This window comes from Hemicordylus capensis, chromosome 1 (genome assembly GCF_027244095.1).
Source record: "Hemicordylus capensis ecotype Gifberg chromosome 1, rHemCap1.1.pri, whole genome shotgun sequence".
NCBI classification, from domain to species: Eukaryota; Metazoa; Chordata; class Lepidosauria; order Squamata; family Cordylidae; genus Hemicordylus; species Hemicordylus capensis.
Window position 1 is genome coordinate 83948386 of NC_069657.1, and position 24898 is coordinate 83973283.

Genomic DNA, 24898 nt, shown 5'->3' on the forward strand with positions numbered 1-24898 from the left:
CTAGGAGGGAATTGTTTATCCTTTGGCAAACACAGAATACTTAAAATGAGTGACCACTAAAGACCTTATCCAAAAAATGACAATGAAATTCACACACTGATGCCAGCTTGTTTATGGCTATCACATTTATGTTTAATGTGAGAGTATAAAATGGGCATATTTTGCTCTCAGGATAAAGGACAGGCCATATTTCTTTAGTTGAAGTCAGGGCTATATTGAGTGTCATAGTACATATGGTGACAGAGCAAGTGTGCTGTCTCCATTTGGTAGCATTAATGTCGTTGTATGGATTTAACCCAGCCTTTGTCTTAGAGCAAGCTCACGTGAGGGGAAGAAAAATGCTGAATCATCCTCTCTCTTACTTTCACCCACAAAGGCTGTTCCTTTAAAACTTCCCTGTATCCCCAGTAGCTGATTTGCTGCAACCACACCCTAATTATTACAGTTTGACCCACACACACCAGATTTGGGTGAATCTCCAGGGAGACACTCCTTCTCTTTACTATTGGAAAAGTACACAAAAACCTCCCACGTGCAAGCCTACACATGATGAGAAAACTTGGTAGAGTTGCTGAACAATCAAATGTAGATGTGTGTTGCACCAGAGCAAGCCCTTTCCCAGTCCACCTTTCCTGAGTTAAAAATCCACTCAAGAGGCTGGTTAAAATTGCAAAGAACAAAAAGAAAAATAAATTTTATTCAAAATACTACAGATTGCTTTCATCTGAGGCTTTCTCAGCTTTTAGTTACAGGTAAAAGGAACACTCAGTAGCTTCAAGAATACTTCAAAAAACACCCTCAGATGATATTGGGGCAACATATTTTTAAAATTGTGGTTACCCAGTTGCAAATAACATAGATGTAAGAAAATACAAAAAGCACCATTAAGGGTTTACAGAGACTTTTGCAGTGCCCTGATGGAATGGCACAGGCTCAGCATTTCCTAGCTTAGTTACACCATAGGACAGTTGTAAGGATATGCAAGGCACATGAAAGTAAAAATAAGTTTCTTATGCAAACTAACTAGCAAACGGTTCCCTAGGCTAAATTTCCAGAAGCCAGAAAACCCTGGTTTCCTTGAACTCACCCCAAACTCCGGGATTGAGAATTCAAGTCCCTGCAGTCCTATCTTCCAAGGGCTGCAGTCATCCCTTTTGCAGCCATTTCCCCTGGCTGCATGTCCTGCTCTCTCCTCCAGCCTAGCTTCTTCTTCACAAAGGAACTCTCTCTTCCTGCCTAATGGCCCTCTAGAACCCACCCACCATGTGCTGAGTGGCTGATCCCTAGATGTCACCGCCTCTCAGTCAGGAAAGGGTTCACTTCTGGTTAACTCTTTAGCGGAAAGGAGGGCTGATCAGTGCCTGCTTGTTACAGTGGTTCTTTCTTCTCATTGCCGATTGATTTTCACCAGCATCTAGTTCCTTGGTTGATTACAAGGCTGGTAGTCTTGTGGATGACAGGCTCTGATCAGAACCACTGTGTTTGACTATCTGGCCATTGGTGGGAACTACTATGACGACGACTATGGATATTTATATACCACTCTTCAACCAAAGTTCTCAAAGAGGTTTACATAGAAAAATAAATAATACATAAATAAAATGGTCTCCTGTCCCCAAATGGCTCACAATCTAAAAAGATACATAAGGCAGATGCCAACAACACCCACTGGAGGGATGCTGTGCTGGGGTTGGATAGGGCCAGTTGCTCTCCCCCTGCTAAATATAAGAGAATCACCGCTTTAAAAGGTGTCTCTTTGCTCGGTTAGCAGGGAAGAATGTGAAGCCCCTGTGGTTGGGCAAATAAAATGATACTGTTCCATGCAAAATGTTTTGTCTATGTCCTTTAGGCACCAATGCTTGTGGAGTGAATAATGGAGGCTGTACCCACCTCTGCTTTGCCAGGGCGTCTGACTTTGCTTGCGCATGTCCAGATGAACCAGATGGGCTGCCTTGCTCCACTGGTAAGTTGTTTTGGCTGTAGGCATCCATGCATTAATCACCATCTATATTCCTGCTTGAGTTGCACTGCTGTAAGTGGAGCTGCTTTATTTTCTTAAATAAGGTAACTTCAGATAGCAGAACAGCAAGTACTGCAGAATATCTCCTTGGCAGGGCATACTTTGCCATTCAAATGCCTCCCTGCAAGACCATTATTTTGTCTTCTCTTAACTGTCATGTGCTCGGCTGTCTTGTAAGTTTGAAATTTCTCTTTGAATTCCCCCCTCTCTCTAGATGTCCCAGATACATATTTTAGCTCTCTGGGTCTCAGGAGAATACAGTGCAAAGTGTCTTAATTTATTTCAATGTGTATTGTGAGCAGTAACTTTTACAATACATCTGTTTATAGCACTGAAGATTTGTTTTGGGGGAAATTGCAGATTAGTAAAATAAGAACACTCTTGTTTTATCTTTGGATGCTGCTATACAGGTTCTAGCAGCCCAGCAAACCACTTCTGACATTAGGGCCTTTTGCGTGACCATATGGGGGGGTGGATTTTGGGAGGTTAGAGAGTTATTACCCTAGTACTAATAGATGATCAGAACCTCGGTTTGGGTCAACCAACCCAGGAAACACACAAGTAAGCCAGGTGAGGCATCCATTGCTGAAATTTGGAACTGGAAGCATAGAGAGTCCTCCAAGGGCCTTTCAGACCTTCCCAGAATGCTTTATGCTGTCAATAGACTGGAAAGCCTCTAGCAGCTGCCCTCTGATGGGCCACAAAGGGTTAGGAGACAGGCCTAGCCCTGCTGAAGCGGCTGAAAGTATAGGATCCTAGTGTGGTTTGCAGAGTGGCACATTCATGGATGGCTGCCCCTGAAGCCACAGCACTTTATTGTTTCCAGGCCTGCTAGTTCCTGGTAGCCTCCGGAAAACATAAATGGATCCAGACGACCAGAAAAGCAAGACAGGAGAGCTCTCCTCTTCTCCTGCTTTCATTAAGAGCAGGGTAAAAAAGCTGGGCTATCCTGCTTTGAGCAACCTGGCTGGGAGGGATTTTCATGAGTTCACACAACCATGCAAACCAGGGTGCAAGGCCTCCTACTCTGATGTTGATGGTTGTGTGAAGAGGCCTTGTATCTGCTTAGCGGTGTTTGTATGCTTGTTAGTAGACTACAGTTGGACTGCAAAAGGAACATTTTGCCTCCTTTTCTACTGAAATATCAGGTTGCTAATTTTCCCATTTCTGAAACATCATAGGGCTTAATTATCTCCTCTGCCTCAGGTTCTGTTTTCCTCTCTCTTCCATATAGTTCCTGGTATGGGGCCTCCAGTTCCTGAGACCACTTATGCAAGCAAAAGGAGACAGACTACCACTGGTAAAGCAGGCTCTTCAACAACCAAGCCCCATACTTCCTTGGAAACAACAGAAGGAAAGTAAGTGGCTTTGCTGATCTAAAGTATAGTTGTGAGAAAAGGGGAGGTGGCGTCCAGTCTCTCTTCTCTGCCCCAAGTGGCTAGAAAATGCCGAATTGAGATCATATTCAGGTAGGAAAAGGAGCTATTGTCACAGTCCATGCCTAGTCGATCCCCTGTACTTCATCTCTGCTTGGCTCAGTGCATTGCAGGATGACTGACTGCGCTTTCTCTTGAAAGCTGACCTTTTTGTACTTTTGTTTGTTGCATAGCTGTTCTGGCAAAGAGGCTGGTCAAGACCTGTGCAGCCGGGCAAATGAAGCTGTGCTGGCAACTACAGGTCAGTTCTCCTTTTAACCTCCATTGTCCCAGCCTGTGCCAGACTTTTCTGTGCAGCATGTTGAGAACACAAGAATGATTCACAACTGTAATTTTAGTAAACCAGGAATGTGGGTTGAATATATCCAGGCTTATTTTGGCTCCAGCTATAATCATGTATTTGCTTTGTATGTTTTGCTTTATGTATTTGCCAACTTGTTGCACTGCAACTGCTTAACCAGCTTTCAGAAACTTTGCAATGACATAGTAACTCTTGACATGTGGTAAGGAGATATTTGTGTGTAGTAAAACAATCACACCACCACTTTCTTGTGTGTCCAGATACTGTGATAATCTGGTCACGTATATCCATCCTTATTCTATGTAGATCATGTTCTGATAGTTATTGGCTTGGCTGTATCATCTAGGTATACACCATTATCTCATATTTTCCTTCATTCGTTTTATACCCTGATAAAGCCCCCTAATGGTGCAGCGGGGAAATGACTTGATTATCAAGCCAGAGGTTGCTGGTTTGAATCTCCGCTGGTATGTTCCCCAGACTGGGAAACACCTATATAGGGCAGCAGCGATATAGAAAGACGCTGAAAGGCATCATCTCATATTGCGCCGGAGGAGGCAATGGTAAACCCCTTTTGTATTCTGCCAAAGACAACCACAGGGCTTTGTGGTCGCCAGAGTCAACACCGACTCAACAGCACGCTTTACTTTTACTTTCCCAAAGCATTCCAGGATTTTTATCAGGAAGAGAATGATTTGTGTTTCTCAGAGAAATCAACCCCTTCATGATAAAGAGCTTGGGACACTTTGGGAAGATATCAGGATATAAAATTAATGAAGGAAAGTTTGAGTTATTAGAGATAAATGTACATGATCTTGCTAATGCAGAACTTTAAATAACTGGTTCTTCTTTGTGGTCTCTGTGCAGTCATGCATTGAATCTGTGTTGGCAGTGTTCTGAAACCTTTAGAGCTTAGTTAGAAATCCCACTCCCTATTTGTGTTAGCACTTGCCTAATTAGGTGTGGCCTACTCCTCAGTTCTGCCACAGCAGCAAGTAACTCCTGTCTCCTTGAGGGTTTTCCAACCCTCAGAGACATTGTTTTGGAAGGCACAGGAAGCTGCCGAGGGAAGGAAGGATCACCAAAAAACTGCCCTTCTTGCCTGACTGAAACTTTGGTGTGTGGTTAGTCTGGAGGTCGTCCATTAATTGTCACAATGAAAATGAATATTTTGCCAGAATTTTAATCCCCTTTCCCCTATTTATCACTCAAAGCCACCTCTCACTTATGACTTCACCTCTGGTAATACCATATAAGAAATTTAATCAAATTCAGTTTTTCAAATTCAATTTAAGCATAATTTAGACCAAATGAAATATCATCACTGGGATATAGTCCTATATATAATAAAGATTTCCAAATGGCAAGAAAACCAAGTTGTCCCCAAGTGTCACAGCCAGATTTATTTATTTATTAGCTTTATATATCTCCTCCTTCCAAAAACTGAAATTCAAGGTGGTATACAGTTTTAAAAATAGGCCATAAAATACACTAACCATAACCAACCATTTAAAACCTAACAATACATTAACCATTTGCAATAGAAAATATACACAACAGACCACAATTATTTCAGGTTAAAAACACTAGGTGGAACAGGAGCATCTTTTAATTTGCCTGTGCAGGGGCGTAACTATAATAGGGCAAGGGGAGACAGTTGTCTGGGGGCCCACTGCCTTGCCTCCCCCCGGCAAGTCACATGACTGACTCTCCCAGCGGCACACCTACCCGGGCTTCCTTCAGTTGTGTTCATCCTCCGAAATTGATGTGAGTGTTAAGACCTGGAGCTACCAGAACAGCATGTCTTTCTCTAGTATCATTAAATGACTTACATCGTCCACAATTTACAAAACCTTTTTAAAACTAATTTAGGATGATGTTCTATTGTGGCACATAGGTTTTATATATATGTGTGTGTGTGTGTGTGTGTGTGTGTTTTTACTATGCTTTTTGTTACCACTATTCAGCCTCATGTAAGAGTTCTTTACTTCATGAGCTGAGCTTCAGTGAGGGGGGGCCCCCATCTTAAAATCTTGTCTCTGGGCCCACTCCAACCTTGCTACGCCCCTGTGCCTGTGAAAGAACAACTAATTTGAGGCCAGGCGATCCTCAAGGGGAGGAAATTACAAAGTATAAATGCTGTGCAAAACTGTGCATAGGTGCTCCTGGCCATGGCTGCAACTGATTATTCAGGAGCAAAGACAGGTCCAGAAGACCCCCTCCCCCCCCCCACCGAAGGCTGCAAAGTTCATCCTTCAGAGGAAGTGCAACCCCATCCAGAACAAGTAATGCACTTAAACCTGGATCTGCTTTCCTACTAACCAGGAGTACCTTTGTCTTGTCCTGATTTAATTTTAGCTGGTTTGCCCTCATCCAGTCTAGCATCACCCCCAGATGTCTGCTCAAAACTTTCAGAGCTTCCTTGACATAAGTGGGTAGAGCTGAGTGTAAGCAGCATATTGATGGCAACCCAACCCCCTTAATGAGCTCTCTAGTAGAGTCATGTGATGTTAAATAATTATGAACTATTTTCTTATAACATATGGTAGCCTCATTACATAACCACAACGATGTAGGATGCAACATGCAGATCCATTCCAGGACTTTTCTTGAATATTTTTTGAATTTGACTCCTGGTTTGTAAGCATTGAAGAAATGCCCTGGAATGGTACACAGAAATTTTGATCTGACAAAAAACGTAACAAAATTTTAAAAGGGTGTAATGCCTCTTGCTTTTGTAAGGAATTTTGATGGCAGTTGAAATCTTTAAAAAGAAAAGTGTAAAGATAAGTGCAATTTCAAATTCACAGTAGGCATACATCTGTAAGGAGGGGCCAAGGTGCTCCCTGGAGAACTTGCAGAAATTGTTGCATCAGTGTTGTGCTCCTTCCAGAATTATGAAAATGCTTGAAAATATTTCATGTACTTGCAGAAGTTGTAATCAAGCCAATACAGATTGCCTGAAGATATGATGGATGTAGTAAAGTGAGTTTCTACTGAAGGAACATTGTTAGAAAGGTTAAAGATAGAATATGGTAATCCATATCTTTAAACCATTTAGCAATGTTCCTAAGTTTGTTGAAAGCAGCATATATTCTTTTGGCAATGTATTAGCTAAAGCGTCTGTTAACCATGTAGAGGAATAAGTGCACAGAATTGGACAAACGATGGTAATAAGTTTGTTTATGTTAATAACTTGTTAAATAAGTTGACTTTTTTACAATATGGGAAAGAACAAATCAGACAGGATACCCACTACTTGGTCAACAGAGACCATTTATTTTGTGCCATGAGCATAACAAGAAAAGTGTGACAAGAAGTATTATTGATAGATATATTTTATTTTTTTATTTAACATATTTGTATACCGCCCAAATCTTGCATCTCTGGCAGTTTTGTAATATTTTGGAATGTTACTTCACAACATGTACACACAGACTTTTACAAAGGCAAACTTATTTCTGTGGCACAAGAATTATTATTCTTTATCTAACTTTTGTCCTCTTTCAGGAGAAGGGCTGCATGTCAGTTACATTATTGGAGGCCTTCTCAGTGTCTTGATCATTTTGCTTCTAATTGGTGCTGTGATTATATACAGGTAATTTCTTCAGCCTCTTTCCATGTCTGTCCATATGAAGTCACCCTTTGGCTACATTTCCAACAAAACTCTGACCTTCCTTACTATGCAGTAAATTCTAGGAAAAATAATTGTTTTAGTCTGTAACAGAGTGATGGTATTCTTAAGAAGAGTGATGGTATTCTTAAAGACTTACTGGAGTAAGAAAAGGAGTTAGAACCATCCTCTATAATAAAAGCCTTGGGTGTGTGCCCGTGTCTCTGCGCCCGTGTCTCCCTCGGCCGTTCTGGGCATGCGCTCCGCGCATGCCCAGAACGCCCAAGGGAGATACGGCCGCAGGCACCAGGCGGCCATGTTGGGTCCCGGTCCAGGAGGAGCGGGGACCGGGGAGGGCAGAAATATTCATTCCCTCTCTGATATCCCCAAATATCCATTCAATCCCATGCAACCTTGCCCCACTGCGAGGCGCTGCCACTCGGGATGGGTCGCTTCGAATCGAAGCCCCCGCCAAGCGAGCCCCTTCGGCGGCAGGAGCAGCAGTTACCAGGACGCCGGAGCAGCTGCCCCGGTTTCTCCCCACCCGGGACAGTAACCTCAGCGAGGCGCTCCCGGCAAGAGCCGCACGGCGAGACTGGCCTAAGGAGCAGGACCCCGGCACTGCCCTGAAGTCCGGCACCTCATTCCTCAGGAGCAGGAGCAGCAGGCATTGGCCCCAAGGGCCGCCGCCCCCTCTGGTGGGTCCCCGGCGAGTTCCCTTCCCCAGAGTAGAAAAGCTGCACCCGCCGCAGCAACCACCACAACGGCATGCCCGAGCCCTGCCCTGGAGATGGCGCAGAAGCCAGGGAAGGGACGTCGCTGGCGGCCCCAGCTCGCCCTGCCTCCGAAGCCCGGTCTCCTCTCCTCTCCCCCCCCACCACCACCCCGCTCCCCTTCCATTGTGCGTGACACAATACGGCCCCCTCAGCCCTGCGGGGTGGGGAGAGGGGAGGCGCCGGTGAGGACAGTGTTCCCTACCCAGAAACTCTCCACGAAGTACGCCATAGGGTACATAGGGAGCGGAGAGACAACGAGGGCGGGTCCGGCCCGGGCACCCTACTAGCGCCCGTTATTTTAACGAGCTTAAAAATACTAGTAGACAATAATGGCTATGATGCTAATACAGCCTTTTCTTATGCTACTGGCAGTGGACAGCTCTTCTCCCATTTGTCTCTGGAAAATTCCAGCATCGATCCCATGAGTGATGAAGAATACATTGAATTGTAATAGGTGTTCTTTCATTTTCTCCCTCTAGAAAGTGCTGGCTAGAAAGTGCTAGAATCATACATAGGAATATAGCGAAATTTACATGTCTTCGTTTGGATCATTCATAGGGCCCTTCACAGTCTGAACATTTTACATGCATTAATGAGAGTGTTTTACACATTGCAGTGGTGTGCTAATGATTGTATAGGCAACTGAAGTGATGCATGGTGCTCGATGAAAGGGAAATATGCAGATCATCACTATTTTTTCTCTATCTTGAGTGAAATTTAAGCCATAAAATTTGCTAATTGTGGCATTTCTGTGCCTTGTCCTTTTGACTATGGTTTTCCTGCAGGCACAAGAAATCAAAGTTCACAGATCCTGGTCTGGGTAACCTTACTTACAGTAACCCCTCTTACCGGACATCTACCCAAGAGGTGAAGATTGAAACAGTTCCCAAACCAGCCATGTATAACCAACTATGCTTTAAGAAAGAGGTAAGAGCTGCTTTTAGAATTTTGTAAACCAAGATCAGGCTGCTACAATTTTAAAAGCCAAATTATGTCTAATTTGCCCTGGCTCTAAGGTAAAAGTTACAGATGCTTTTAAAAAAAAAAGAATCCCTCACCTACATTATTGGAAAACCACTGATACAGCTCGTCCTGGTTAACCAGCAATTTCTTTTTGTGCTTCCCTTTGTCTTGGGACACAGTTATGTACAAGGCTCCTAGTTTATTCTGATGTCCAAAGGTGCCATCCTCCAACCCACTTCCTAATGTTTTGGGTGGTCACTATAATTCAGTAAGCATGTGTGGTCTTGTGGCAGAGGATGTGCCTGGAAACAAGATGGGCCACCAGTGGGAGGGAATAGATAAAGTCTGCTAACTATTACAGTTGGCAGTACTGGCTATAGGTGATGGTCAAGTGATTGGCCATTATGTTTTACAGCATTTAGTCTTTCCTGTCTTTCCTCCTCAGCACCTTTCTCACCCCTCTGATAGCCTTTCACCTTTCCTCTTTTGACTTCTGCCCACAGCCTCATATCAGGTATCACTGCCCTGTTTGTGTGACTTTTGCCTCTCCTATTGCTTCAGTACTGAGTGATCTAACACTCTCCTATATTACTTGCTGCTTGGCTGACTTTCTGTGTATATGTGTATGCCTTTGAAATACTTTTGCTGTGTTTGTGTGCTTGGAAAGAAGAGAGCTTTAATTAGTGGAGACTTTTTAATCTCTGCCTTTGTTTTGTAATTCTATACTGCTTAGGATTTAAAAACAACAACAACACTTTATACCCCCAAGTCATGATCAACCAAAGAATACCTCTGGAAATGGTGAAGCACAGTTGCTGATTACAGAAAAGTCTCCATTGCCTTAAATGATTACTCTTCTCTCCTCCCTGTTCGACTCATTGTGTTGTTGCTGTTTTAAATGAGAGTTTCTTTGTTTTATGTTTTACCATCTTTCTTGGTATGATTGACATGTGATTCTTTCTTAAGGTTTATGCCCATCAAATCTTTTATGTTGCATTAACCAGGTTTGGTTTTCATGTCCCATCTAACAATATTTCTCAATTGCTTCCACTACATTTCTTGTGGGCTGCTTGGAACAAAGTTTGGATAGAGAGTGGACTTAAAAGCTGTATAGTAAGAAACTATCCTTCTGGCCATTTTGGAACTATATCTTAAGGCAAACTCCTCCTTTAGTGCTTTGTCAGTTTCTATCCGTGGCTCTCTATTCTTCATGCTTCTCATGATTTTGGAGCTATTCCTTGTCTCCTCAATATATTTACCTCCTGTATTTTCCTCCCTTTTCATCAGTTGAGGAAATCTATAGATCATAATAGAATTTCAAAGAACAGTTAATCTATTAGGCAAAGTAGAGTACATTACATATAATAAGTATTTCATGCTTGCATACATTTGAGTTGGATAATTTGTGATGGGTACCTCGTTGCCATGGTGTTCAGTTGTGACCTGCTGGGGCAAGAGTCCCTCCCCCGCCCCCCATGATTTTAGGATTTTTGCTCCCTCTTTCGGACCTCTAAAGGACTGTCGCAACTAGAGAAAGCATATTGTGTGGTGCGGAGTCAAGAGTGGTTCCATGGACGGGCAGGGCAAGCACCCCCTCAGACACTTAGTCCCCCTCATTTCTGTTTCAGAACTCTTAACATGTGGGGCATTGCTTGCCCACCCAGAAATGCTCATTGCCCCTTCTCCCCCCGCCTTCTTCTAGTGCCACCTCTTTGTGGAGTTATTCAAAGTGGGAGGGGACCTTTTTGATGAGTGGATGCTGCTTATTCCTGCGATGTGAATGATTATGGTGTTTTGGGATCAGAAGGAAATTTTCTTAAGGCTACTAATGCTTTCTTTTCCTCCCACAATCCCTCCCTTCAAATATCACGGTAGTATGTGGCTTGGCTTGCTTCATCTGGAGCCATTTTCTCTTTAGGCACCTTTCTCTTCTCTGGTATACTCTAGTCTGGCTGGAGCTGTGAGGAGTTGGTGGGTGGACGGTTTTGCCTTGCAGCCAGCGATTCAGCTTCATAGTCTTTCAGTCCTCCTTGTTTCAGCTTCTGCTTGCTCTTTAACTTTGCATGCCTTATGCTATTGTCTGTTTTTAGGCTGTCCCTGATCACAGCTACACCAAAGAAAAGATCAAGATTGTAGAAGGGATATGCCTCTTGTCTGGTGATGACTCTCAGTGGGATGACCTCAAACAGATTCGGAGCTCTCGGGGATGTATCCTCCGAGACCACGTCTGCATGAAGACTGATACTGTCTCTATCCAAGCCAGCTCTGGTTCACTGGATGACACTGAAACAGAGCAACTGTTGCAGGAGGAGCAGTCAGAATGCAGCAGCATCAACGCAGCAACTACTCCTGAGCGTCGTGGCTCCCTCCCAGACACAGGCTGGAAGCACCAACGTAAACCCTCAACAGAGAGTGGCGTCTAAAGTACACAGAGAGACACTTGTCCCTCTTCCTCCTCCTCCTCTGACATCCTTCGCACTGATGAGATAGGATCCAACCTGCTATTCAAGGAGGAACTCAAAGACTAGCCTCTGTGTCACATAGAGCCCAGAGACTACCTTTTGGCAAGGAGCCTGAGCTAGACTGTGCTTTGTGGCTGGTGGGACATAACCCAGAGACCTTTTTGGCTCACTCTTAATGTGTATATTAATTTATATGTTCCTTTCTCCTAGAAGTTGTGACTTTGAATTCAGCAACAGCTTTTCTTGGCTGAGTCTGACGCAGCTTCCGTTTGGTCTGGTGCACCAGCAAGCCACGAACTCTGCACTATCAGTGGCCGTATCAAAGCAGAGTTCCTCATACCTGTGACCTTTTAATTGGAGGCCATTGGCACTAGTTGGATTTTGCACTGCATTCTTTCTACATTAATGCTGAGAGGGCTGGGGCCAGGTGAAGTGAGAAAGGTGATGTAACAACAGGTCACATTTGCAGCTACTTGTATGCAGAAAGAGAAAATACAGCTGGGATTTATTTTCCAGAGGTCACTAAAATATCACTGCCATCTTTTCAAGCTGGGAAACGATTGTCAAATTCAACATAGGGTGTGAGACATTCAAGGGGTAAAGCACTGAGTCTGTTGCTGGCAATAGACATTGCTTCTGCTGTGTCCAGTTCATCATGCCAGACTGCCTATTCCCTTCCTAAAATATATTTCTGATTTTTGCAGCTAGAACTTACGTACCTGTTCCCTGGGGGGACTAATTCTTTATTTTTAATGACTCTTCCCATTAGCTTGGACTTGCAAGGAAATGCTGGGTATATGTATACATCCTAACTCTTCATTATTCCAGTTCACAGGTCCATCCTGTGGAAATGTGTGCTACTGAAAATAATTTTTAGCCTGTGGAACATAAGTGAACATTATGTAGTTTGGAATAGAATTGGACAAGAAGTGTACTCTTGACTCCAAATGCAAGGTCTAGCTCCAACATGCTACTGGAGTATGAGTCTTTTTATAACCCTTTCTGCCAGAATTTTTCCTTAGAAGTTGTGGAAGAAAGGGCTTGCTTGCACCTTCCTCTGGTACCTGCTGTACAGGTTGAGCTATAAGAGTATGGTGTCAAAAAGTGGGTCTGTGCAATTGGGAGATGATGGATATGTAGGGTTAGGAGAGGGCAAATAGATAATGCAGGAGGCATGCTAATAGGTCTGTGTAAAGTGTCATCTATCCTTATTAAAAGTAAGAAATATACCCTATCATGCCTATGCTGTAAAAGGAGACAGGAGGCTGAGAAATTGTGCCTTTCCAGAAAATGTGGTTTGTGCAACAGTTGTTGAATGGGATCCAGATATCATTTGGCAGAATAGCACTTCTGTTGCAAGGAATTGCATCCAGTACATAAGAACAGCCCTGCTGGATCAGGCCCAAAGCCTATCTGGTCCAGCATCCTGTTTCACACAGTGGCCCACCAGATGCCTCTGGGAAACCCACAGGCAAGAGCTGTTGTCATCCTGCTGTTGCTCCCTTACAACTGGTACTTAGAAGCATCTTGTCTCTTAGGCTGGAGGTGGCCTATAGCCCTCAGACTTGTCCTTCATGAATTTATCTGAGCCCTTCTGAAAGCCATCCAAGCTGGTGGCTATCACCGCATCTTGTGGCAGAGAATTCCATAGGTTAATTATGCGTTGTGTGAAAAGTACTTCCTTCTAAACTAAAAAGCCTCAAATGTTGTAGCCTTGTCTCGTAAGGTACTCTAGGTCCTTGATCATCTTAGTTGTCCTCCTCTGCACCTTCTCCAGTTCTATAATGTCCTTTTTGAGGTACAGAGACCACAATTGTACACAGTACTCCAAATGTGGCCACATCATGAATAAATTATGATATTAGCAGTTTTATTTTCAATCCCCTTCCTTCTAAACATGGAATTGGCCTTTTTCACTGCTGCTGCACATAGAGTTGATATTTTCAACGAGCTGTCCACCACGACCCCAAGTTACCTCTCCTGGTCAATCACTGACAGCTCAGATCCCATCAGCAGATATGTGAAGCGGGGGTTTCTTGCCCCAATATACATCACTTTACACTTGATAACATTTTGTTGCCCACTCCCCTAGTTTAGAGAGATCCTATGGAGCTCCTCGCAATCTGTTTTGGATTTCACTACTCTAAATAGTTTGGTGTCATTGACAAATTTGGCCACCTCACTGCTTACCCCAACTTCTAGAACAGTCCATTTATACCTACTTTCTGTTTCCTGCCCTTCAACTAGTTACCAGTCCACACATGAACCTGTCCCCTTATCCCATGACTGCTAAGTTTTCTCAAGAGTCTTTGATAAGGAACCTTGTTGAAAGCTTTTTGAAATTCCAAGTATGCTATGAAAACTGGATCACCTTTATCCACACACCTGTTGACACTCTCAAAGAACTCCAAAATATTGGTGAGGCAAGATTTACCTTTGCAGAAGCCATGCTGGTTCTCTTTCAGCAGGGCCTGTTCTTCTATATGCTTAACAGTTTTATCTTTGGGAATGCTCTCCATCAATTTGCCTGGCACAGACATTAAGCTAACCGGCCTGTAATTTCCCAGCTTCCCCCTTGAAAATTGGTGTTACATTGGCTACTTTCCAGTCCTCTGGTACAGAGGCTGATTGTAGTAGGGATAAGCTACATATTTTTGCAAGGAGGTGGGCAATTTCACATTTAAGTTCTTTAAGGACTCTCAAGTGGATACCCTCTGGCCATGGTGATTTTTTAATTTTTAATTTCCCTAGACTCTTTGTTTATTCTCCCCACTCCACCCCACCCTTGCAAATGCTTCTTTTGTGATTAGTGAGTGCTGCACAGAATGTGGTTGTGTAAATATCTGTGACACCACTCTGTCATATAGTACAGGTTCTCATTGCTGATGCCATTTTTGGATCTCCTTGCTCCCTGCTGTATAATCAAGCAGGGAAGAAGCAAGTGTTAAAAGAAAAGGTGATTAACACCCACAAGGTTTTCCTCTTTAGCATAGCTTGATATGGTTGTGTGTTAATTCTTTTAAAAAGTTATTTTGGGGGGCTATATGGAGCATGCCCCCTCCCCTTATGGCTATCCTTCTGTAGCAAGTCTGTCAGCGAGGCTACCCCACCCCCTACATTGGATGAAACACTGTGTGTGCTCAAGCACATGTATCATATGGGTTGATGTGGTGAAGTGTCAGAACTGGACATAGGTCTTCACCATAAGTGGCAAGTGCATTGGTTGGTGCATAGTGTGTGAAGCAGTCCTGAGTAGCACATCCTTGTCATAGACCAGGGATGGGGAACCTTGGCACTCCAGCTGTTTTTGGACTACAACTCCCATAATCCCCAGCCACAGAGGCCAATAGCTAGGGATTATGGGAATTGTAGGCCAACATCTGCAGGAGTGCCAAGGTTCCCCATCCCTGTCATAGACACTGTTCCTTCTAGGAAGTTCATAGGCTACTTCAGATCGAACATACATTTGCCTGTTCCCTCCCACATCATCTTCTTTGCTGCTCCCACCATTTTTTACATTTGCTGGTGATGTTTCTTATACTGTGCATGTATGCACATGTTTAGTATCATAAACATACACATTCGACAGGAGAGTTGTCATGTGAGTAGAAGCATACAAGATCGCCTCAAGGCAGCCAGTCTTGAGGCAAAGTTGTCCTGCCTGGCAATTGAATTAACATTTCCTTTTTCAACTTTTAGCTGACAGGGAAATCCTCTTGATTTCTTAACTTTTAAGAAACTCTGGATTAAAATCTCTCTCTTATGAACTATGTTTTGCATTTCAAGATAACACACTTAAGGTCAGAGGACGACTTCTGCAGAACTGGAATAGCACAGTTAAACTGTGCTTAAATGTTTCACTACATTCAGTCTACATTATATCTGTATGTTTCCATCAAAAACTCACTAGTTTTCTGGCTGCCCCTGTCTCTGGACTGTGTTTCCTTAGGTCAGGTCTGCTATTTGTTTATTGTATAATCCTTTAACAAAATTGTTTGCCCTCCTATTTGTCTTGTGATCTAAGTCTCTGCTACATGCTTTTTATTCTTACGACAGAGACCTATGTTCTGATTCACACAGGCTCTCACAGCTGTTTTCATCTCTATAATTTTCACCACCTACACTCTGGTGTCCAATAGCAGCCTCAAAATTATCTTCCCTCTCCACTTATTGCAGGGGCAAGAGAAATTGAAACTTGAATATTAACCTTCATCTACATCTTATTTTATGTGCCTTACTAAGACTCAGGGTCTTCTGTGGAACTTAGGACAGGGTAAGGGTATTGTCTTGCAAGAACCATGTAAGATACATTAGGCTTGGCTTACCTCAAGCTCCATTACTCCTAATCCTGGTAGGAGAGACTATCTGGCTCAAGATTACCCAGTGGAAATTTGAAAAATAAAAGCAGCTTGAATTCCCAAAATGCACAAGGGGCCAGGTTTAAACATGTTGGCACAGGTTATTAAGCGTAACCCCCCATATCCCATAGCTTTTCAGTAGCAAAATAACCAAGCAGCATGGCCAGGACTTAACATATTATAGTACACAGCACAGACCAGAGTTATACTTTTAAAAGTTGAATTTGTTCCATTAAAATTAAAGGAACGGTTTAAAGGCCATTAAAATGAAAAGAAAATGTTCAAAAGGCTTAAAGCATTCTTACTTGCATCCAAGACTTACTGTAGATGGAAGCATCTAGGAGGTAATTTCTCCTAGTTACAGAAAATTGAATTTTAGAGCCTTGAGCTTCAAAGCATGGTTGTGAGCAAGGTTGTGAACTGACAAGTTGTACTCAAGGGAGCCCTCACCAAGAGCTCCTTGTAGAACAGAAGATCAAACAGAAAAGCAGTGTCTCTGTGTCTGGCACCCAAAGATAGAAAGAACAAGATTCTGAGCTAACAGGATTTACCTGTGTCTGTTAATTTCTTGGATCTCAGCCCAGTGGCTCAGCCATCACTCTCAATTACTCCAGTAATAGGCAAAACAATAGGAGTAGTGGGTCTCGTTTACATGATATATCTTAGGATGACAACAATTAGCACCAAATGGCCAATGATGAAAAACAGGAAAAGATGGCATGACCTGTAGCTCAGAGCTCATGGCTTATGAGTTAAATGTTGAGGGGTGCAAGGAGAAACATTAAAATCCTCACACAGCAGAGTATGCTCTGGTGATAGAGAAGTTCAGCCCAAGAGATTATCTGGAGACATTAGGTGGAGTTCAAAAAACAAAGATTAAGAAACTAAAATATCACATACAAAGAGAGAGACATTGAACAACTTACCCAAACAGCCACCAGCCTTCAGCAACAATGGAAAAAACTACTCATCAAGACAGACCTATTAACATTTCATCTTGATGTGTGGGCACTGTAAGATATTCCTCTCAGGGGATGGAGCTGCTCTGGGAGGAGCAGAAGGTTCCAAGTTCCCTCTCTGGCATCTCCAAGATAGGGCTGAGAGAGATTCCTGCCTGCAACCTTGGAGAAGCTGCTGCTAGTCTGTGTAGACAATACTGATTTTGATGGATCTATGGTCTGACTGAGTATATGGCAGTTTCCTATGTTCTTCATACCTCTAGTGACCAGAAGAGGTTACTGTGGTGCTAAAAGCAATGCTTTAGAATTCTCACTTCTAACATTAAAGCCATTATTTGAAAATCCATCAGAAACAAGCTGGGTTGAAGAAAAGACTTTTCCACCACAGATAGCCCTTAGTAGTGGGGTCCCCTCCCCCAAGCAGTTTTGATAACCAGGCTCCTTAGTGTACATTTATATTGCTTTTCCTACAAGTGGACAGCTGCATTGCTTCCTAAAAATGTAGTTCACATGGGGAGATGTGAAGGTGACCATGCTTCCATGCCAGTTAAACTAACTTCCATAAGCTCAGTGTTAAAGTGTAGAAAAGGTGTTGCCATTGTTGCAGACCTTCCAGCTCAGAGAGCGGACTGCAGCTGCTTGTGCATAGCCTGCATGGACCAGTCTTTGCTCATTATGTCTTCCATTTCCATTCACAGTGGTAAAATGAGATAATAGGAGATAATTTGAACAACACACCACAGCAGCTGGGGAGCAAGTATCTGGTGCTCCCCAGCCAGCATTTGCTGAGATAATTGAAATTTGGGTGAAAGGAGACAGGGTGCATAGCCTCTCCCAGCTGCAAATGCTGCTCCCCGAGCCATTTTGCCCCACAGGCAAGCCCACTTTTGGAGCCTAGTTGCGGGGGGAGCTTTTAAAATAAGGTAGGTGAGCATTTGGAAGGCAGAGGAATAGTTAAGCCCCCCCATTTTGCCCACCAATTCTGCCTTAATGCTCTACCTAGCAATTCTGTTAGTGTTGCAAGAGAAATACAGGGTTGGGAATACCTCTTTCCATTCTGTCATCTGTCTTCAATTGTATTCCCCATCACTTTCCACTGATCATCTTCCTCTTCTGCAAGTTAATCTCACTCTAACATTTGTACTTTGCTTCAGCTTGCGGTAATATGCTATTTACACTAATGATAGCAATCTTGCTTTCCTCAATCCTCCTTTGGCAGAGGGGAGAGGAGGGGGGGGGAATCTTTCTATCATATGAGATGCAGTAGTGGTAACATGTGTTCCATGGAATGATAATATGAACACGGACAGCATCTATCCCTTTGAAAAGATGGCAATGTGTAGAAATTATGCTAGCTACATACAGGTGAAACTCGGAAAATTAGAATATCGTGCAAAAGTCCATTAATTTCAGTAATGCAAATTAAAAGGTGAAACTGATATATGAGACAGACGCATTACATGCAAAGCGCGATAAGTCAAGCCTTAATTTGTTATAATTGTGATGATCATGGCGTACAGCTCATGAAAACCCCAAATCCACAATCTCAGAAAATTAGAATATTACATGGAACCAAGAAGACAAGAATTGAAGAATAGAACAATATCGGACCTCTGAAAAGTATAAGCATGCATATGTATTCAGTACTTGGTTTGGGCCCCTTTTGCAGCAATTACTGCCTCAATGCGGCGTGGCATGGATGCTATCAGCCTGTGGCACTGATGAGGTATTATGGAAGACCAGGATGCTTCATTAGCAGCCTTCAGCAATTCTGCATTGTTTGGTCTCATGTCTCTCATCCTTCTCTCGGCAATGCCCCATAGATTCTCTATGGGGTCAGGTCAGGCGAGTTTGCTGGCCAATCAAGCACAGTACACTGTATACTTTTCAGAGGTCCGATATTGTTCTATTCTACAATCCTTGTCTTCTTGGTTCCATGTAATATTCTAATTTTCTGAGATTGTGGATTTGGGGTTTTCATGAGCTGTACGCCATGATCATCACAATTATAACAAATTAAGGCTTGACTTATCTCGCTTTGCATGTAATGCGTCTGTCTCATATATCAGTTTCACCTTTTAATTTGCATTACTGAAATTAATGGACTTTTGCACGATATTCTAATTTTCCGAGTTTCACCTGTATTGGTGCCTTTTCAGTTAGAGGGGGATTATCAATTAAATTGCCCCAACCTTGACTGATGTGCATTCCTGTGAAAGGTTGGTTAGAACGGAGGCTTGGAGCTATCTTTTGTGTTTTGACTAGGTTTTCCTGCTAGTTCCAAAGTATAAAATTAGACTTTAATTTAATTTAATTATAATTTATTTAGTCTGCTTCAACTGTTGTGGTCATGCCCACTGCAGCTTCCTCAGATTGAGGGATAAGATGTCAAGCCACAAAGCAGCATGAATTTATGGTAGCTCTGCAATGGAAAACGTGGGGGAAATTAAGCTTCTGGACATTTAGAAGAAAGGAATAGGAAAGATTAAGCCTGTTTTCTGGCATCAGTTAGGGTGAAATCTTGGGTATAGGCAGTTTTAAATAAGAATTTATTAAAATTGAGGCTGAGAAATAAAGTAATTGAAAAGTACCTGTCCTCTTTACTTCAGAAGTTCAGTGGATCAACAGAAATACTGTAGCTGCTTCAGCAAAGGGATGTACATTTCTCTCCAGGCGCTTACACTAATCACCACTTGAAATCACTCTCGTCTTGGAAAGGGGGCCAGCTATTGCACATTCCAATCTGGACACTATGTATTGATTTGCTTTTTCTAAACTCTTCCCGTGACTTCTCCATTCCACCCCTAGTGGTATGATAATGGCTGCAGGGAATTGGAACAGTGGCACCTACAGCTTCAGTCCCACTTGTGAAGTAAACAAGGATGAGATTCCCTACCCTGCCATGTGTAAGCAGGTTTTGGCCAATGCTGCTGGTTATGGAGCTCTTCACTTGCATACCGAAGAAGCAAAGTCTCATTGCACTTGGACTTTACAGAATGTGGAAAGGCCAGAAGTGGGGACAGTCTCTTGAGCACTGATTTACTGTGTAAAAAGCAACTTCTCTCTCTCTCCTGTATGTCCTAAGCTAATGGCAGCAGTTACCCTGCATTCCTGTGTAATGGTTTTAACGTTACTCACTGGAAAGATTGGATTTTTCTTGAGTTATTTAACCACTATGTTCAGTATTTTAGGAACTGATGATAATTTAATATAAAATCTAGCTTTTCTTAATCACTGCTGGGCTTTTGAGTTGTGAATCACAAGTGTTATACAAACCTCTTACTCTTAAGCAAATGGACCCTACAAAACTTCACCTCGTTTTAAGAAACAACCAGGTTGGGATTACTATGAAAGCTGAGAAATGGGCATTTACCACAGGGTAACATTTACCACAGGGTAAGCATGTTACTGCTTCAATCCATATCTAATTCTTCAGGAATTTCTGAAATTCAGATCAGACAAGAGACCTGGGCAGTCAGACCCAGCAAACCAACTACAACCATTTTCATATGTGAAACTAAAGGGTTTTGCATTTTCCAAGCTGGTAATGTAGATGTTAAACAAACATTTCTTCTTATTAATTTTGCTTCCTAATTTTTCTTTTTTTTATTGTGAAATAGTGAGATTCCACCACTTTCTGGTTTTCACAATCCAACAAGTGTTGCTATGGTGCCAGATGTCGAGTAGCAGAGGGAGGAGACATGTGCACTCCCAATTCCCTGAGGTGAAATGGACTGGGAAGTGATTTTGTGAGAGGGATTAGGGTGGCCAATGTCAGTTGCCCGCATCAAACAACCACAATGGCTCTCTTGCATAAGGTCACTTTCCAGTCCCTTTCACATCGCAGATGACCAGGTATCAGGACCGCATGCTCTGCCACCTCCTCCCTCTGCTGCCCGATATTCAGCAGCAGAACCAGCATCACTGGTACATGAGAACTGACCCAATACAAAGAGGAAAAAAGTAATAAGAGAAAGGTGTTAGTTAAAGGTTGTCTGCCACAGGTAACAAGGACTGACTATTGGGTAACTAAAAGGCCATTCATCAGTAACACTCTGGCTACACTGAAGAGGAAGTAATCAAGACAGATAGCCACAAGCAGGAAGTTCCTAATTAAAGAGTATTCTATTAAAAATTTCCAAAATGAAAGTTCTCAAAGCTGTTTACATAGCAAAAGAAATTGTGAAATGGCTTCATGTGCCAAAAGGGCTCACAGCCTTCAAACAACGCACCCACAAAAAGAGACACCAGCAACAGCAACTCTGCTGGGCTGAATAGGGATAGTTACTTCCGTTGCTAAATATGAGAGTTACCATGTTAAAAGGAGCTTCTTAGACCACTTTCCAGGGGACCCTGAAAAATCTCAATCACACTTTGCCAATCCAGCGGGACAAGCTAGTGCTCCAGTGATACTGTATTTACCTTAATCCAAGACTAGAGTTTTTCCAAGTTTTTTGGTCTTAAAAATCAGAGGGCCACCTCATATTCAGAATCATTTTTAGGGGTAAATACAGGTATAACCTGTATTTAACCTATTTTTTAATGGGCCCATCTTAAATTCAGAGTCGTCTTGTATTTGGATAAATACGTATGTTGAGTGAAAAATTAACCACAAGATGGTCTACAAAGAGACAAGAGGGCAAATTGGAAAACACTGGAATACAATGGCTTGGCAATGAGAATGAAAGATGACAAGTACAGACTAAATAGGAAATTGAAATCTTGAACTTAATACAAGCACACCTTCACTTACATGTAATCTCAAAACTTCATCATTAATAACTCATTCAGTTAGACTGATATTTTTTTCTATGTAAGAGAGAGCACTGTGGGAAGTTATCTGAAGTTCAGCATTATATGTCATACAACAAATATTTCTTTCTGAGGACTTCCTACTGGACCTATGGACTAGTATAACAAGTTGTCATAGTAAGAACTAATCAGCCTATTTTCCTTTCACTGTCTCTACAACTGGACTAAATTTGGTTCAGATCAAGGTCCACAAGTTAGATCTCTTGCACCTCAAAAGTTCACACATCCACCATCTTGGGTGGGGGTGCATGACATCACAAACTACACAGTTGGGGCATCCTCCTGTGTCCATACAGCTGTAGCAAATTTGGTTCTAATTGGTTAGACTGTCCACAAGTTAGTGCATATGTGCCTCAAATGTTTACGTGTCCACCATCTTGAATTTAGTTGGATGACATCAGCACAATCTACACCATTGAGGTGGCCCTATGTGTCCCTACATCTGTAGCAAATTTGGTTCAAATTGGTTATGCGTTTCACAGGTTAGCCCACTTGTGCCTCAAAAGTTTACGCATCCGCCAACTTTAATCGGTGTGGATGACATCATCACAAACTATTTCATTGAGGTGTCCCTGTGAGTCACTCACAGCAACTGTACCCAATTTGGTTCAAATGGGTTAGGCAGTCCATGAATTAGTTGGCTTGTGCCTCAGACGTTCACAAGACCACCATCTAGGATGGGGTGGATGATATCACCACAAACTACACCGTTGAGGTGTCCCTACAGCTGTAACAAATTTGGTTCAAATCGGTTAAGCAGTTCACAAGTTAGCCCACTTGCAACTCAGGCGTTTACGCGTCTGCCATCTTGGATTGGGGTGGATGACCATCACAAACTATTTCACTGAGGTGTCCCTACAACTGTACCTGGTTTGGTTCATATGAGTCCAGGTATTGTGAAGTTTAGCTGTAAGTGTTTAAGTGTTCAATTCTTATAACCAGCTAATATGCATGTCTGTTCAAAGACATTAATTTCAAAATCGGAAATTTGAAATTTAGCCAGTTACTTCTCAATCTTTTTTTTCTTGGAGATCTAACAGCACAATCATGCATGTTACTCAGAAGTAAGTTGTTTTCAATGGGTCTTACTCCTAAGTAAGTGTGAACAGAATTGCTGGCATAATTGCCTTGATTTAAATCAATCAACTTTTCCCTCTAACTACTAGGAAAGTGCTACTTACAACTTGCAGCAACTATTAATATATGTTTCTACTACTTAAACATTGGTTCAGCAGATACGATTCCAGCTCTGATTTACAACAATCCTTTTCTGTCTGATTAATTAGTGTGAAGTAAGGCATCAGTGAGTGCTCAATTCCAAGAAACAGAATTCAGCTGTGGTACTGGCAAGAGTTCATTTTGGACAATTTGAAAAGGCTTATTGTTCTTGTATCTTGCTATATATAATCTATTCATACTGCTTTAGCAATTTTCTCATGGTTGACAAGGCTGTACCTGCCACCCTTTCACAGCAGTAAGATGCACCCTCTGCTAAAGAATTAATATGGCAATTCCCAAACCACTTTACAGTATCAACTGACCTGAGAACTGCAGCCAAAGAGGCTGCCTTACATGTAGGCTGTGGATGAAAGCAAAATGTAGTCAAATGGTATGAGGCCTGTAAGAGACTACTAGAGTAGAAAATAAAACAATTACCATCTGTACCATCCCCCTCTGAACTTAAAAAAAGATTCAGTACTGAAACAAGTGACGCATCCATAACTACCTGATGAGAGTTTACTACCAGGCTAGAATCAGGTTTCAGGATCACAAACAAGCAACATGAAGAACAGTGCAATCTCCCTAAAGCTTTAAACTTTAGAATGTGTGCCATTTGATCTTCAGTAGGTTCAAGTCACATTGTGATCAATAAGACTTACTTCCAGTTATCATCGTGCATATGATTAATATAAAATATGCATATGATTAATATAAAATCATCGTGCATATGATTAATATAAAATATGCATATGATTAATATAAAATCATAAAAATATAAAAAGTAGCCATGTTAGTCCATGAGGCCGGGTGGGGGGGGAGACTACAATCAAGAAGTAGGGCAATACTTTTATTATATCTCACTAAATTTTTACAAAGCATCTAATGGTGAGCTTTCAAGCTCTTTATCAGGCTAGTTGGCAAGCAAAGGGGGGGAGGAAAGGTGCCCCAACAGTCTGCAGCTTGTAGTATCTAAATCTTAATTTTAGAGGGGTTAAAGCAGACTTGGATCACCCTCTAAAGGCGTGAGATGGTTTCAATACACACAAAACGCTGCTTAAATCGAAGAAAAAATGCTGGCCTCCATATTTTTAAAATCTTGGAGAGGGGAATTTTAGGGAGAGCAGGCAGATAGCACCTGGTTCAGTTCTCACTAGCTCCCATAAGAACAGCCCTGCTGGATCAGGCAGAAGGCCCATCTAGTCCAGCATCCTATTCCACACAGTGGCCCACCAGATGCCTCTGGGTATGTGCATGCCCTCTCTCCTGCTGTTGCTCCCCTGCAACTGGTACTCAGAGGCATTGTGCCTCTGAGGCTGGAGGTGGCCCACAGCCACCAGACTAGTAGCTATTGGTAGACTTGTCCACCATGAATCTGTCTAAGCCCCTTTTAAAGCCATCCAAGCTGGTGGCCAATCACCACATCCCATGGCAAATAATTCCATAGATTAATTGTGCGCTGTGAAAAGGTATTCCTTCTTGTTGGTCCTAAATTTCCCAACCTTCAGTTTCATGGGGTGACCCCGGTTCTAGTGTTGTGAGAGAGGGATAAAATTTTCTCTCTGTCCACCCTCTCCACTCCATGCATAATTTTATATACCTCAATCATGTCTCCCCTTAGTCACCTCTTTTCCAAGGTAAAAAGCCCCAGATGCTGTAGCCTAGCCTCATATGGAAGGTGCTCCAGGCCCCTGATAATTTTGGCTGCCCTCTTCTGCACCTTTTCGAGTTCTACAATATCCTTCTTAAGATATGGTGACAAAAGCTGTACGTAGTACTCCAGATGTTGCAGCATCATAGATATAAGGTCATTATAATATTAGCATTTTTATTTTTAATCCCTCTCCTAATGATTCCTAGCATGGAATTGGCCTTTTTCGCAGCTGCTGCACACTGAGATGACACATTCAATGAGCAGTCCACCACGACCCCAAGATCCCTCTCCTGGTCAGTCACTGACAGCTCAGATTCCATCAGAGT

The 24898-nt window shown here is 42.5% G+C and overlaps 1 protein-coding gene across 5 annotated transcripts in view; it reads left to right on the plus strand.

The window, feature by feature from the left end:
* LRP4 (LDL receptor related protein 4) overlaps positions 1 to 13438 on the plus strand; it is a 154183-nt gene extending 140745 nt beyond the window's left edge. For 4 of the 5 annotated variants that reach the window (XM_053277032.1, XM_053277038.1, XM_053277047.1 and 1 more), the window contains 6 exons: positions 1850 to 1963; positions 3255 to 3378; positions 3630 to 3697; positions 7268 to 7355; positions 8932 to 9073; positions 11200 to 13438. In XM_053277032.1, the coding sequence (XP_053133007.1) occupies positions 1850 to 1963; positions 3255 to 3378; positions 3630 to 3697; positions 7268 to 7355; positions 8932 to 9073; positions 11200 to 11532 (869 nt within the window). In that variant the 3' untranslated portion in view covers positions 11533 to 13438. Of the gene's footprint in view, positions 1 to 1849; positions 1964 to 3254; positions 3379 to 3629; positions 3698 to 7267; positions 7356 to 8931; positions 9074 to 9554; positions 9635 to 11199 lie in introns of those variants that run through there. The other variant, XM_053277058.1, reaches the window with a different exon arrangement.
* The last annotated feature ends 11460 nt before the right edge of the window (positions 13439 to 24898 follow it).